Source organism: Stylophora pistillata, chromosome 8 (assembly GCF_964205215.1).
Source record: "Stylophora pistillata chromosome 8, jaStyPist1.2, whole genome shotgun sequence".
Taxonomy (NCBI): domain Eukaryota; kingdom Metazoa; phylum Cnidaria; class Anthozoa; order Scleractinia; family Pocilloporidae; genus Stylophora; species Stylophora pistillata.
In genome coordinates, this window is record NC_142526.1 from 29,867,706 (window position 1) to 29,884,101 (window position 16,396).

The 16,396-nt window shown below is 39.0% G+C and overlaps 1 protein-coding gene across 2 annotated transcripts; it reads right to left on the minus strand.

Moving 5' to 3' along the window:
• Positions 1 to 3,337: 3,337 nt before the first annotated feature.
• Positions 3,338 to 15,984, minus strand: LOC111342659 (PC3-like endoprotease variant B). 2 transcript variants are annotated; one of them, XM_088732017.1, is made up of 13 exons: positions 15,504 to 15,984; positions 13,632 to 13,736; positions 12,917 to 13,006; positions 12,483 to 12,629; positions 11,899 to 11,972; positions 11,151 to 11,239; positions 10,260 to 10,432; positions 9,408 to 9,629; positions 8,805 to 8,905; positions 7,967 to 8,188; positions 7,256 to 7,640; positions 6,486 to 6,657; positions 3,338 to 5,674 (listed from the first exon to the last, which is right to left on the minus strand). In XM_088732017.1, exons 1-13 carry the CDS (start codon positions 15,795 to 15,797, stop codon positions 5,115 to 5,117), a joined length of 2,634 nt encoding a protein of 877 aa, XP_088588143.1. In that variant the 5' UTR covers positions 15,798 to 15,984; the 3' UTR covers positions 3,338 to 5,114. The 2 variants fall into 2 exon arrangements, with proteins under 2 accessions (XP_088588143.1, XP_088588142.1); XM_088732016.1 differs by having other exon boundaries at positions 6,432 to 6,657; positions 15,504 to 15,981.
• Between the last annotated feature and the right edge of the window lie 412 nt (positions 15,985 to 16,396).

Here is a 16,396-nt window from a genome sequence, read left to right on the forward strand (position 1 = left end):
TTTCATGACACATGTTTCGATTCAACAGGAAGTAATCCGTACAGCCGTAATTCAAGTGAATTCTTTGTTCTTATCTCTTACCTAAGTGTCCTTTATCTATTTGTACAATAGAATATGGATTTAGAAAAAGTAAATGCAAAATATATTTGTAGTTTACGAGGACTGCAACTGAGTCTCTTCGGATGAAAGCAAACCAACTGGAGCTTCAGAAATCGCTACTTCACAATTTAGGTGAGTATTATGAAAAAAAGTAGAGTCAGTGAAAGTTTTATCTGAGTAACAATCCGAGTGAAATGCTGATTTTCCAAATTCCGTGCTCCGTGCAACGCATCTAATACAATTTATCAGACCTTGCCCCCCCCCCGCCCCTTACATAAAATTTTTGGGATTTCATTTCCTAAGAAGTATCATGTTCAAATGGTGAAGACCTTCTAGATTCAAAGACTTAGATGTTTTGGATTCCTCAAAAGTGATTTGGATCGACGTATAAAGTGGAAAACAATCATGTGTTTTATCACCGAACATTATGAATAAAATTAGTACAGAAAATTTCATTGTGCTTTTAAATGTTTTGAATGTCTCGAAGAGAAATGATTCGATTTGTGGTTCAAAAAAAAAAAAATGCATAACTCAAGAAGGAACACACCGCCATCTAAAAAAAAGTCCTTATTTTCTCAGTTAATGTTCCTTTCCTCATTGTCGCCTTTTTCGGAAATCTGGTAGTTGTTACAGCTGTTATCAGGACAACTGTTCTATACAAACATAACAAAGACTGAATTGAAGAATAAACTGCTGTGTAACCTGACCATTGTTCATTGCTTCACCGGACCAAAAAATTAATGAAAACATTTTTCTATTCACAACGGTGCACACAGAGTAGTTCTAAAGAAATCATTTGTTCCCAAGTGTGTCAGTAGACAAACTAAGCATGTCCACTGGAAGTTAGACACGAAGGTCACAATTCGCGATAGCGCATAACTTCGAATTCGTACCGCTTTGAATACAAATAGTAACTAAACATTTAACATAAACAAATGACTTTATCATACTTAACTGACTACAATATCTCATACTATCTACATTACATACGCCATAATCCTTACCCAAACATCAATCTTCGACTTTTCACCAGCAACCAATGGCTGAAAACGAAACTGCAAGTATTATCTGCAGCAGTCCCGTGGTGTCTCTATTCCCCACTAACGACACCGCTGTCCTCATAAATGACATGATTCTTTGTATCGTCAACGTACCTTGCTGCATCTTCGCCTTTCTTGGAAATCTGGCCTTCATTATCGCTGTTGTAAAGACACCATCCTTGCAAAGACCGAGCACTATTCTGCTGTGTGGTCTGGCTGCTGCTGATTGTTTGACAGGTTTGGTGGCCCAGCCGCTATTTGTTTTAAGGAGTTTGATGATTTATCGCATCCACGAGTCTTGTGTCCAAGAGTCCACCATTTTTATAGCCTATAACACGAGTCAAGTTGGTTTTGTTGGATGGTCTTTGGTAAATATCACTCTCATCAGTTTTGATCGCCATTACGGGCTTTCCAAGCCTCTTAAGTACCGTGCAAACGTAACAAAAAAAGGTGAGTTTCTAGTAGTAGTAGTAGTGGTAGTAGTAGTAGTAGTTATTTATTTAATATGGCACCACACTTAGCTACAAGCTACTTTCCAGGAAGCCCACAACAAAATATTCAATAAAAGATTACAACCTAAATCAAGAGTTATATACATTAAGTAAAATATTATCGCAAAAAGAATATCGCAAATTTAAATATATATTTGTATACATGCGTAGTAAAACAGAGATCAAAAAACTAAAAACTTAAAATTTTAGGCGACGAATATCTTGGAGAAATGTTCTTGTGCCAGCCTTTGCGCGTATAGCAGCTGGTAGCGCGTTCCAAGTCTTAGCAGCAAAATAACGAAATGACTTAAGACCATGCTTGGTACTGTTAACCTTGGGCAAGGAAAGCATGTTAGTGCCTCTAAATAATTTTAAGGCGGATATGCTATCGCTTATTAGAGTAACCAGGTCTTTCAAACCAGAGCCCAGTTATTTACATGGTGAACAACGCTATCTGACGGATAAATTGCTATCCAGCGGATAAGTGCTAGCATCACGTACTACGCTATCAATGCACGGGATAGCATTATCCACTCAATGAACAACCCGGACCAGAAATCCAATCCAAATCCAAACTGACAAATTCTGGTTTTCTTACAACACTTCTTACGGATCTTGATATTAAAATAATGTGGTCTGCTAATTATGTGTTTCAATGTTTCTTGCCTATAAAAACAGTGCTTTGATTTCACTTATCCATCTTAATTGTTGACAGGGCTAAATCGATCTCTTCTTAGTTTGTCTTCTTAAGGGGGGGGGGCGGGAGGCGTTGGTGTGTATTCGCAGAAGCCTTTGTAAGAACAACTTATATATTTAATTGTAGATTAATAGGTCAATGTTTAAAAAAAAGAACGTGATTTGTTATCAACAGAGGCAAGTCTAATAGCCTTTGTGGCTGGAATAACATGGCTTCTGGTGACAACTCTGGAGGGATTCGTGTTGCCAAAATATTTTAGGTTGGCCTTGATCCTCGGCGTAGGCTTCATCATCCTGACAGTCATTAACTACATTGGCAGTTTCGTGGCCATTCGTCGTCATGACAACAAGTTGGTGGACGTAATCACGAGGATGAATACTACCATTATATTGCGAAGGGAAAAGAAAGCATTTTTCGACACGCTCTTGATAATCGTTGTACTTGTACTGTGCTTAGTACCTTCTATTGTAAATGGTTTGCAGACAATGCTCTCAGATGGCTTTGGGCACTTCCAAGTTTTGTCCTTAAATCTCATTTACATCAACTCCTCCTTAAATCCTATAATTTATCTTATTAGAAATGCAGACATACGGAGGACGTTGAAATCATTGATGCACTGCTGATTGCATAATTTGAATTTAAATGTTTCGAGCTTGAAACATCGAGGTACAATTATGTATTTGTTGTAAACTATGATGAGTTTGCTCCTTGTGGTTTTGAAGATAAACAATAAGTCTCTTAGACATTTCTAAATAAGAACTAAAATGGAGTCCCAGAGATGCTGTCTGCTGGTTTCAATGTCAATGTACAAGTTTTTCCGTTGTTGGAATTAAAAAACCTGAACCAGTTAGAAACATTTCAAGCTTACAGGTGTAAGAAAAAAAAAATTCAGTATCGGCACTTTGTGTCTCCGGAGTAATTAACAGTACTAGATGGCAAAAACTGTCAGCATTCTCCAAGAAAATAGTAGAACATTCACTCCATATTGAGATAAATGTAGGAGCAGAGGATTACGAAATTGTATAGCTTTTATTGATTAAAACTGTGTCCATTTAAAAAATCATCAGGCCGCAAGAAGTACATATATTCGCATGAAAAGCAAAGGGAAATAACTTGAAGAAAAGACACAGAAGAGGCAATCTATGCTTTTATCTTAAAATAAGGCAGGAGGATTTAAAAAAAAAGTGTACATAAGTAAAGGCCTACTCTAGGTCGCCGTACCTTTGGGTGACTTTGGGCGATTTAAGGCGACTTAAGGCGACTTAAGCAAAATTGGCAGAAAAAATATTGCGACTTTAGGCGATTTAAAGCGACTTAGGGCGACTTAAGGCGACTTAGGGCGATTTTATTTGACTTAAGAGATAATAGGCGGCTTAAGCAAAATTGGCAGAAAAAACATTGCGACTTTAGGCGATTTAAGGCGACTTAAGGCAACTTAAGGTCCCAGAGTGGGCCTAAGTAATTATAGATAGTATCATGTAATTGGGCCCTATATGGAGTGCTTTTCGACTGACTGTCCCAAAACCAATATCAAAGTAACGACTACGTTCTGAGAAGAACAGAGTAGAATATCGCAAGAGAGAAAAAAAAGAAAAACAAGACAACTGACCGAAGTACTAGAAAACGTTACCGAGCAAGTCGTGATTGTTTTAATTTTGCTTCTTATTGGTTGGATGCTTGTTATGAGTTGATTTAATTTTGCTTCTTATTGGTTGAGAAGATGGCGCAAGTTAATTTCGATCAATCATAGGGCGTAGCGAAGGGCAACTACTAAATGCAATACCCCGGATGGCTTTTGACACTCATTTAAATATTGCTCTATTGTATGATACCTGAGTAGCATGATGGGAAAGGGAAATTAATGTGTGAGTTTGTGACGCATATTTAGAGCCTCCTTCCGCAGCTGTTATTTGGTCTCATTGTTAGCGGAGAGAGCGCGCCGTGTGACGAGACCAAAGAACGCGTTTGTGACAATTAAAAATAAGAAACTCTTCTGGAGCTGCTTTAAATTCGGTTGCCGTTTTGAAGATCAAAATCTCTAAGTAATTTTTGGATATTAACAAATGTAGAAATAGCTAGTTTAGAAGCGTTATCGAATTTTGCCTTAACTCTCCCCTACGACTCGTCTTGTTTGCTCTTTTCCCCTAAGAATAACCTTCTATTGGAGAGGAAAGCGGGTAAACGTGCACCTCAAGGGCGTAGGCAAAGGGGAGGTCCACACAAGTATCCTTCTGGCTTTTGGGGGAGTATGCAAGGGTGTTTCATTGATAATAATAATTGTTTTTGATAAGAGGAGGCCAATTTCACTATAACACTCCTTCCCCTTGGCTACACCCCCTTTGCACCCTTTGCAAACAGCTATCGATTTTCGACTACATTGTGACGTAAAGCAAATTTTGAACTAAAGTTTCAAACGTTGCAAAACTGAAAAGCTGATGCTATTTCTACGGTAAGGTTGTATGAAATTGAATTAACAAAAATTTTCTTATTATCTTGTAAAACCATGCATGGATCACCGATCTCCATTAGAACAGCAAGCTGAGCCCGGAACTTTGCATTTGCACGAAAGGGGCGTAAGTGACTCAGAAACGACCATAGAATTTGTTATTCACTGGCGTGGAATAGCAAAAATCCAATTCCACGTTCATTTGTTTCTCTGTAAAGTTATCTTAGGATAACGTGACGCGAGAAGGTCTGTGGATTTTGCTGAGTTGAACTCGCTGTACATTATTCAATAAATGCCCCTAAGGATCGCGTTGATAAAAAAAAGCGGCAAAGCACAAACACCTACAGGTCTATATCCATGTCTGACGAATCACTCTCATCATCGTCATTATTCTCTCCATCTCCTGACACGCTATCACTGGGACCCGTCCCGTAAAATGTTAGCTTCCATTCTAAAAACACCCCTGAACTAATTCTCCCAGACTCTGGGTTTAACCCTGGAACAAATTCCTCTTGGAAACCATTATTGACTTGCACTCGCTGAGATCCAGTCTCTTCCGTTGTAACCTGAACTCGCTGTCCCTGATAGTCCGTATCTGTTCGTTTTGTCTCGGACGCTTTCGGGGGATCCTCAGATTCATTTGTGTAAATATAACGATCATATCCGTAAATTTGATCATTCTCGTCGCTGCCTACATCTTCGTTGTTAAGGGTCTTTTTCGAGGCTCTGTCTATTTGGTAGTTATTATCTTGTGACGTCACTTCCGGTGTTTCGAATGCAGCAACAAAAGCACCGGGGTTTTCATTTATACCCACTCCCTTTTGGAAATCCTCCGGAAGAAAGGTACCAAACATTCCAGGCTCATACTCTCCCCATGTGTCTGCCTCCTTGTAATCAGGCACTTTTAAAAAAATGATAAAATTAATCTGGCGCGCGCACGAACAAGCAACAACAATTTCATTCCTTTTGTTTGAGATGAACGAGTCATTCAAGGAAAAACGTGGAGATAGCCAAAAATCACTGATTTTTAAATGCAAAAAAAAAAAACGGTTATCAACTGACTAAGCTATGGATTTCTCTTTTCTAGAACGGGCCGTAGTATTATTACTTTCGTCCAATTTTAGCTGTTAATTGTTCACTTCATATCTAACTTATAACTACATGACTGAATCGTTTTTACCAAATTAGAAAGATTGCATTTATTATAACAAAACTCCTGTGTTTATTATGGATCAAAACTCTAACAAAATTATCGAGCATCACCAGCCCGATTTGAGCAGTAATGAGACAGCGTACATATCATGCTTGTAATTCGACAGTGCAGTAGGACAGCTAAAGGGACAGTAACACGTCATGCCTGTGTCACTGGACAGAACACGTCATGTACGCGCGCTCTTGTCGCGCATTTCGCTGAATTAACTGTTGTTGTTTTTGTTTTTTTTTCTTTTGTGAAAACGTATGTCTAGTTTCATTCTTGAGTTTTGTCGTAGTTTTCATTGACTGGTAACAGGACTTTGACTCATCCAATTCTGTCTGTAATCACACTCGTAAAAAAAAATCGGACTCCCGCTTCGTGTTCGTCCAATTTTGTTTATCACTCCTTTGATTACAAACAGAATTGAACTCTGCTCGGTTCTATTACCGTAATTAATACCAACCATTATTTTTTTCATCTTCTTCCTCTGCATGCGCAGTTTCTTTGCCCTGCCTACCTCCCGTACGCTCTGTATCCCTCGTACTGTCTGGTTTTTCAGGTATGCGAATTTTATGTTTCTTGACCCCCTCGGGATAAGGTGCATCCCAAGTGGCGCCTTTGTCTTGAACACCTTTCCCTCCACCTTTGTTTCCCTCTAGCTCTTGGGTTTTCTTTTCGTCATCGATAACCTTTACGTTTGTGATTTACATAAAATATCATAAACACCTAATGACTAATGTATGCAAGAGTTCATAACATGAATTGTATCACCAAAATGAAAGGTATATGGGTGTCATATGAAAGTTTCGTTTTTAAGCGATTTTATATTTCTAACATGGACGTTTAAAATGCGATAAACCTCCGCAGTCAGTCAGGAAATACTTAGCTTGGTTTTTTCCCGCCCACCTCTTTATAAAGCGAGCTTCGTCAAAAACCAGGAGCCCATGACTTTTTGAGCACTTTACCAACAAGTTGAAGACTTATGGCATTATTAGTAAATTAGCTCGACTCTGGATTGTTGAATGTTGGACTCGAGCCTTGGTAATCGTGTTTTGTTCTTGGGCGAGACACTTTACTCTAAGTGTAACTCTCCAGAAGGAGCCATAGATAGGCACTGGAAGTCTCCAACCCGGACCTTTCACGGCCAAGCGGTTGAAGGATCCTGAGATCGACATCGAGATCTCAGATCGAGGCCCCCTTTATAGGGGGGAAGTTGTACACCTAGACACGTTATGGTCAGGGTTAGCCATCAGGCGAAATAACAGGACCTTTAATTTTATGACCTACCTCCTCCTCCAAATCCTCCACATCCGCTTCCTGTTTACTGGTATCGTGTTGAAGATATCCATTTACGTCTACGCCCTTGTTTAAGGTGGCAATGTTATCAGTAACATTCATCACCCACACTCCTTTGGGATTCTCTCCCCAGTTGTGCACAGTCATGAAAGTCCAATCATGGAGACCGTTCTTGGAATCGTCATAACGCCGCGTCGACAACATTTCATTCCTAGTCCCGCTCGGCGAGAAAAGGTCGATGCTAACGTCACCACGCCGCCGATGCTGAAAGCTGACGGTAAGGGTCACGTGTTCCAATTTGTTGATCTCTTTGTCTGTACCATCACAAGCTATTGTGTCGATGGTGATTGATAGAGTTCCGCCAGCGGGAATTTCTCTGAAAGAAAATTTCTTACAGAGTTATGGACATATCACTTCGATTTCAATTCCTGATGAAGTACAAGTTGGTAAATGTCAAGCAGTCCATCAAAGGATCTACGCCGTAGCTGAAAGTTTCAGCTGATAAATCTTTAAACATTGGCATAAGGCCTACAAGTTCTCCATTCCCAGCCATCCTTACTCAATTTTTATTGTATTTTGGCGTGCTCGTATTTTTAAATCTCGCAGAATTATTATTTCGGCAGCCTTTCGATTCAAATCCCAGTGCAACCTCTTAACAAAAATTAACGTAGTGATACATATAGTAAGTAAAATCTCTCTTACTGTTGCGTCTGACTGGAAGGTCCATGACATGTTCTTTGAGGAGCAGTATTCTTCCATGTTTTCGCTCTCCTAACCATGGCAGTGGCGTCTAACCTTCCAAAGCCAAACTTGTGATTGAAATGGTAACCTGCACCATTTTTCATCCAGCCTTCGTCAACAGGACTCGTTACCTGAGCTGTTTCAACCACGAGATGCTGGACATCTCGCCATGAAAGATTTGGGCTGAAAAGAGATCAACATATCAACGGCGCCACATTATGGAACAGTCTACCACGCGATATAAGGAACACAGAGTCTCTGGGGTTATTTAAACGCAAGATCAATGACATTCTTTAAGTCTAACGCACGGCATTCACGGAAAACAGCTTTAGTGTTATAGTATGTAGTTTTAATTTTAAATATCTTAGCGTATGTGATATGTATTTTTATAGGCTGATGAATTGATCGTGTTTAAATAAAGATTAAATAAAATAAAATAAATAAATAGATAAATAAAATAAACGTATTATCAAGCGCGAAATAGATCTAGAGTCTTTTTAAACAGCTGGTATTTGCCGGCTGCAAGAGAGAAACCTCGTGAGTCAAAGGTAAAGTAATTCCCAAAGTCTGCATGACCCATAAATTGATGAACATGAAAAAATTTTTTTGTGGACGAGCTGTTTGAGCTGAAGACCCTCGATGTTATGCTATGAATTCTGAATTTCTGCATGTTGATCTTTTAGGGCTGTTTATTTTTTATGTTTGTTTGTTTTGTTTGGCGTAAGGCACAAACGCAAAGGTGCAAATGCACAATACAAATGTAACCTTAGATTTCTCATGAGCAGTCATGCAAACATACTTTGCTTGTAAAACGAGAGCAAACATTCCTGCAGCCAGAGGAGCGGCAGATGATGTGCCTTTAAATTCTTCTGTGCACTTATGATGCAGATCTGTTGTCACCTGAGACAAGATTCAAAAGAAGAGAAAATTTTACGAAAAGAAAGAATTGTTCCTCTCACTACTGTGTCAGGATGAAAACCCTTTACGACCTGTCGACCTCATTACGATTTTAGTTGGGGCACGAATTCCATCAAGTGCGTTGCTTCCTTCCTAATGACGCCATCATCGGTATGGTTTTGTAAACAGGTGTCCGACTGTTTAACCTTTTCTAATCAAAACACAACCGTCTGAATAGAAAGACGAAAATTTACCTGCTCTTCCGCGCGTAAAATACAGTGTTTAGCCCTTCGAAATCTGACGTATTACGTGTCTAACAAAGTTTTTTTCACCGTATGGAGAAGAGCAAGTCCTGGCCCCTCTTTTTGAAGGATCATTTATGACAAAGAAAGAAATGAGCGCCATCTTGTGGGTCCATAGCTCAAAATAACTGCGTCACGTGTAACTGTTTGCTGATCTAATAATGACTAGGTCTAAAGGGCAACCATCAGCCTAGTAACCTTACCATTTTATTTTCCTCTTTCTCCCTGTGAGAGCCTCCATTAAAGGTGACAGCTAACGTGGAAGAGCACAACTCAGTGTAGTAGGCCGACAGTCCGTGATCACCGATACACCCAACCGATATGGTGTATATACTGGTGGTGTAGCCATCACAGTTGCAGTCGTCGTCTGTAAGACCTCCATTGCCAGTTGCCCACACGTAAATGTTACCTTTACCACCACGACCCTAAGAATGTTTATAAATTGAAATGCATATTTAACACAATTTAACATAATTTTGAGGGTTAGCTTACAAAATATGACAAAGAAACTACCCAAAATCTGAGAATAAACTCTAAATTTTTAAAGATGTTCTCTCTATTCAGTTGGTCAGTGATAAAGAACCGAACAGGTCCGAGCTGGCCGACTAGTGACTTTTTTGGTCTATCAATATCAGCCTTTCCTATCTTCGTTTCTATTTTGAGATTGCTATTAAAAATCGAAATGTCTCAATTCCTTAAGCCCTATTCACGAACGAATAATTCAGCAAATGCTTTCTGGTATGCATCTATGGATCATATAGACATAAAGGACAATTTGCATCCTTCATTAGTTTATTGTAAATTAAGGAGTTTCCCGTTTTGCAAAAAGATTCTTTTCCCCTTCAGATTTTACATATGCATAATATTTTGACTGGTAGATAATCAACTCCTCATCTAGCTAGAGTATTTCTATTCCGTTTAAATTCAGTGCAAGATTTTGGATAGTTTTTTGTTGTAATTCCAAGGGTTGTGCTCAACGTGGGGATCAATTTCTCCTTTTTCATTTCCTCTAATAAAGTTATTCTAAATTGTTATAAACGATTAAAATCATTCACCTTGAGAGCTCCCTGCATAAGAGCCTCTTGTGCAAGTTTTCCAGGTTTTCCAAATGTTTTGCCATCATCTTTAGGCCCCCAGCAGTTACTGTAGACGTCAATGTATTCAGACTGGAAACTCAATGAACTTCCTTCCAACACGTCCGTCGCCTGACCATCTAGCATCCGCACACCTGGAACACAATACAATGAAATCTGTTCGTCTCAAATGATTGATACCATGTCAAACCTTTCATTGTAGACGTGGTGGTCAAATGTAAACGCGCTCAACTCCGGATCGGAAGATCTGGATTCGAGAGTTATCGGGACCTTCGAGAAATGGGCCCCTGACCCGATCATTGTGTTGTGTTTTTGAAAGGACATTACCCCATACAGTGGCTCTCTTCAGGAGTAAGACTGGGTACAAGCGAACTTTCAGGTTTACTAGACGATATGTTAAGGTGTAACAGGCGATGAACCAGCCTCTCATTTAGCCGGTGGGGGTGGGGGGGTGGGGGGGAAGGGGTTAATACACTTATTTGCCTCTAATAATGACTTAACCCTTCTTTATTCAAACTGAAAAATATTTTAAATTGTTTCTCCATGATATGGAACTCTCAATATCACTTTTTAATAGTTGGAAAATACCCAAGAGGTAAGACGAACCTTTAGAAAGCTTTAAACTTACTTCTTTGAAAAAACAACTAATTCATCTGAGAATAAACAAAATGACTGTAATCATTTTCTTGAGCAGCGATGCGCATCAATGTATAAAGAATGACAGCATTTCTGATAGCAAAAGACTGGCAAGGAAAATAATGTTGTAACAAAAAATCCACAACAGTGCAAACCGTTCGGTCTGTAAGACTTGTTAATTATGAGAAGGTCATGAGCATGTGATTAAATATTTACCTCCAATATTAGCATCATAAGCTACACCCACTCCGCATACGCTATTGTTAGCGACCGCTGCCACCTCTCCAGCACATCGTGTTCCGTGACTAAAATTTTAGAGAAACCAAGCGTAAAAAAAGGACAAAGACATGCCATTTGGCATTCTCTACGACTACTTGATCAATATAAGGGTTGCACAAGAGTAAACAAGGGAGACAGGGTTACGCGTAAAATCCTTCTTTGTCAAAAATTATCGATTATAAAGTAACCTGATATACTTCTAAATGACAGTAATACGTTAGTTTGTGATTTCCCCCTCCTATTCTAAAAATCCCAGCTCTATCACACATGTTCTCCTGGTTCATTACTTTATCTGACACTCCAGTTGACAATATATTGCTTTCCCTATTCCATCACAAGGGGGTGTTTTGTCAGAGAGAAATAATTTAGAAAGTGCTCAGCCCAGAAAAGTCCTTTCAATTTCTTCTAGTATGTTGTATCCATGACTTAATGCAGCCAGGAATTCCGGGGCAGTTAAAAGGTTTCTAAAGTGACCTGCTCGTTTTAATGTCTACGTTTGCAAATTTTCCACACACTGAAGAAACTTTCAAAGAAAGGCTGAATCATGCGATTCAAACAATCACTATTAACATTAGAAAGCTCTTCATAAAACGAATGTGAAACAATCTACAGTTTTAGCCACTGATCTTGGTGGCCTATTGTCAAGATTTGTGATGGAGCCATGAAGATCATGTGAGTTCCCTACCAGTTGTCAGGGTCGCTATCTCTTGGCTTTGGATCAGCATCCATGTCGTTAAAATCATAACTTGCCTTTTGGTCCTGTGTCAAGGAATGGTGGTAGAATGACACATTTTTTGTGATGTGTTCACACAGTAAAGTCAAGGAAGATTGATTTTGTTAACAAGGCCAGTGAAGCTCTACGTATTCCCACGAAGATCACTCGTAAGCCATAATTTCCATCGCTTTTGGAGGATCCTTTGTTACCAATATCCCATCCAGTTTTGTTCTTAACCACAACATGTAAGCACTTTGCAAGTTTTTAACCTTATCACTTAAGGACCAGATTCTTTGAATTTAAAAAAAATCTCATGAGGGATTATCCTAAAAGAGGCCTTTAGCATTAGAGTTTGATCCTGTCTTGTGAAGAACTATGTCGTTGCATGCACACAGTTGGAACTCTTTTCGTAAGATAAATCCTATAGGCGTATTCTCCCTCCTTTGTGGATAATTTTGGACTTGGAACCCCTTGCTTATTTTCGATCCTGTACTTTGGACCCAAAAATCATCATTCGTTCAACACGACTAATATCAGATTGATATGTTACTTACAAAGTTATCTCTAAGATCTGGATGGGTGTGGTCAACTCCATCATCAAGAATACTAATGACCACTCCTCTTCCCGTGATACCTTGCCGCCAAACAGGCATCACATCGAGATCGACACCAGCCGGGCCAGTGGATTGTCCTTGATTTAACTATGTACAGAAAAAATGCGCAAAATATGATACAAAATTTGCGTTTTTCAGGAGGCCTTTTAACTGTTGTTGCAAGAAATTATCTCTGGACTTATGAGTTTCTGACTTAGCTCAGTTTCTGACTTAGCTCAGCATCCACAAACCCCTTGGCCTTATCAGTCATTTCATCCATCTTACTTTATCTTCTACAGTTTTAATTGGCGCAATTAGATCTTTAACTGAACTGAACAGGCCACGAAAAATATGGTAATAAATAAATTTCTACCTACGAACCGGAATATACTTACAAGATACCACTGATCTCTGAACTTAGGATCTGATGGGATACCATCCTTTCTAGTTCTTACTAAAACATGTTGGTGTTCTGCCCATACAACCTGGAAGGTACAAACATCACTCCCTTGGTAAGATCGTTTGTCACGTGCCACATAATGAATGTTGTATACAGGAGATCAAAGAGCCATTGAGTGTGAACTAGTAAAATTCTGAGTCCCAGTATGGATCGATTCTAAATTAGTTAGGATTTTCAATCAGGTGATATGTTTACCGAGCCAAAGAAGCTTGCAGCGCATTCGCCAATTTTTAACCGCCGGTTAAAACGAGGCAACAAGCGCGAGTAATTTGCACCGGCACATGCGAACGAGAAGTCACGTGCACACGACGGAAAAACTGTCTACTTGTTATTTTTCTAAGCGTTCTTGTTGAATGCCTCCAAGGCAGGCTTTAGCCAGTACAGAGAATCAATTGGCGAACTAGATCACACGTTTTCGTTAATATGTGCGACTTTAACATTAGAGAATTTAACAAGCAAAACTAGCGGCCATGACCTAGCTGGTTCTGCATAATTACCTGTGCTAGGCGCCAGTTCTACCTACTTTGGAATTTTTCAATGGCCTTCCAGCCTGTCAGATAATCATTCGATTTGAGCGAAAACATCGAAGGAATTCATTCTGTGTATGGATATATAACAATAACGACATGAAAAACGGAAGCTGTACTTACTTCATCTTCAGATAACAATAGTTTGGTTTTTTCATGTACATCACGCTTGTGTCGTAAGCCTTTGCCTTCGTGTTTAAAATGATAATATCCTGTGAGTGAGCCAACCTGGGATGAAATTACAAAAACATCTGTATAATAAAGAGAACGTTTTGAATTATATCTTATTTTCTAAGAGATTCATACTTTCAAACCAAGTTTAGCAATCAGGATATCTGGGTTTGGCTCATTGTGAGTATTTAAATCAAATTGTGGTTTCCTAATGTTTTCGTTGGTTTTTAAATTTTTTCGATGTCAATGTTTTCCTCGAACGTGCAGAGTAAAGTTGTTATAGCGAACGATCTTTATCCCAAATTATGCAAATTTTAATCAAAGCCAAAAGATTTAACACCTTCTGTATACTGAAGATGCATTAATCACTATTCCAAACAATATTCAGCAGGATTTGATGGTGCTCGACTTTGAACTTGAGAACTGACTTGCAAGATGCTGAGAAACACTGATGAGCTTTTCAAGGCCAACAGTGGAACGTTTTTGTGCTCACGACGTTGCAAGAATAAAAATAAAAATATTATTTTGGCTATTTCATTTTTTCCTTATACTGCAGCCCTTGCAGCACTCGCATGCACAGACCTTTGAGAGCAACCGTGTACCACTCGCATTTACGGCAACTTGTTACACCACGTATCAATAAGAAACTAGTTGGGAGGAATCTTTCACGTAAAATTGTGATCAGATTCCTCCACAGGAAGAAGAACGCTCTAAAACATTCGCCTCCCCCAACCTGAGGCTTCGTACATCAGCTATTTATTAAAAACTGGATCATTGGATAATGCAATTCAAGACTTTTGATTGGCTAAACCATTATGGTATATGAGCCAATATACCATAATCTAATATCTGTACATTGTAACATCCGGTTTATTCTTACAAAAGAAAGTCGAGACGATTTGTCTAATATCTTGGGGGCGTTTTTTTAATAAAACAATTATTCCACTTGCGCTTGTTGGATATGAGATGATTATAAGCAAGTCGGCGCTACGCGCCTCGTTGGCTATCCATCATCTCATATCCAAAGCGCGCTCGTGGAATAACTAGTACTTTTAAAGAGACATGGGTTCCCGTCAAAGCCTGAACTTTTTTAGGCTTCTTGTCTTTTTGAAATTGCTGAAATTGCATCTCATCTGCAAGGATCTTTGCTTTTACCTGATACTGATAAAACTATAGCAACTTCGAATTAGTCTAAGTATTTACATTCACTCACATGTAAATTAGCAAAGCAATTTGATCAATTTGTTTTGAGATTTTTGAATTAGAAAATCAACCATTAGTACAAACGACAATATCATAGCTTGTTTACCTTAGTGGATGCAACAGAAGCATCCCAAAGATGACTGAGAACGTTACAGAACTAATAACAATAATTGCCATAGGGAAAATCGCGCAACTCACTTTGAACAAGTCTGATTTCACATGATTAGTAAGTGAGTTTTTTCAGTGCAAAAATTATACTGAGTAAATTTTTAAGGCTTCACTATGTACAGTCTACATTATAAAGTAGAAGTCAACAATTAGGAAAACATGACTGGTGATCAATTAAGAAAACCAATTGTTGATTTACTAGTAGCATGGCGCTTTCGAGAGAAAGATTTGAAAAATACGTTCTAAATTCTACAAAAATCGAAGCAAAGCGAAACGTCTTACTGCAAATGATCGGATTAAGTCGCTAATGACACTTTCCAGTTTCAAAGAAGTAACCTTAGTGATAAAATCCTCTCCTATAAACCGCATGCCACCGGAAAAAATTATTGACGTTTGAACTCAAAGCTTAGAACACCCGCAGAATAATATAAAGAAAAACTCAAGTTTACCTACCTGGCCGTAGTTTATAAAACCATGTTTCTTAGCAATCCTATCCGCGACTTTGATCTCCGCGGGATCCAGTTTAAGAGCCCAGGAATTCGTGAACATTAGCTCTCCATTGTCGTTTTTAAGCGCATCTTCAAACTTGTGAAGTTCTTCCCACTCTCTTCGCGTCAGCTTCGGCGTCGTTTCAAGGATTCTTCTTCCTCTTTTCCGCGATTTCTTTGCAGGTTTTCCAAGCAAGACGGCGATTTCGGACGCGAGGATTAACAACGTGATGTAAACACGCCATCGCACTGGTTTCATTTTTTACTTTCTAGCGAATTTGTTATAGAAATCGAGGCCCAATTTTGTTGAATAAATTCATGACTATGGACCAACTACTTACGCAGTCTGATGCACGATGTATGTCATGGTGGATAGCAGGTTGTGGGTTGTCTTTATAAAAACGCTTGAATGAACTTCAGCTCTTTCGCTTATCCATGCAGGGAAATACTCACCGAGACAGAAATCACACTCAGCAGAAGGCGTGAATACATTGTGAAATCGGCCATCGGCACGTTTTTTCGCACAGGCGCGCTGGACAAAGGAATGGCTGGGAGATGAGAAAAAGTTTTAGTGTCTCTTGGTGTTAAGCTTCTTCTCATCTTTGATTTAACATCGTTTGACATTTTTACCTAAATGTATCCATTCGGGTTTAGTCACCTTGTTACATATGACAGTAATTATACGGAAAGTAAAGACAAAGTTAGATCGTCTAACTTTGTCTTTACTTTGATCGTTGTTCAGTTCCTAAAGTTTCCAGAACCGCCGAAATATCCAATCATATGGAAGGAATCACTGAAGAACCAGCTGGCTTTAAAATCCCTTGGTTTAAACATGAAAATCCTGTCTGCTGTCAGTCA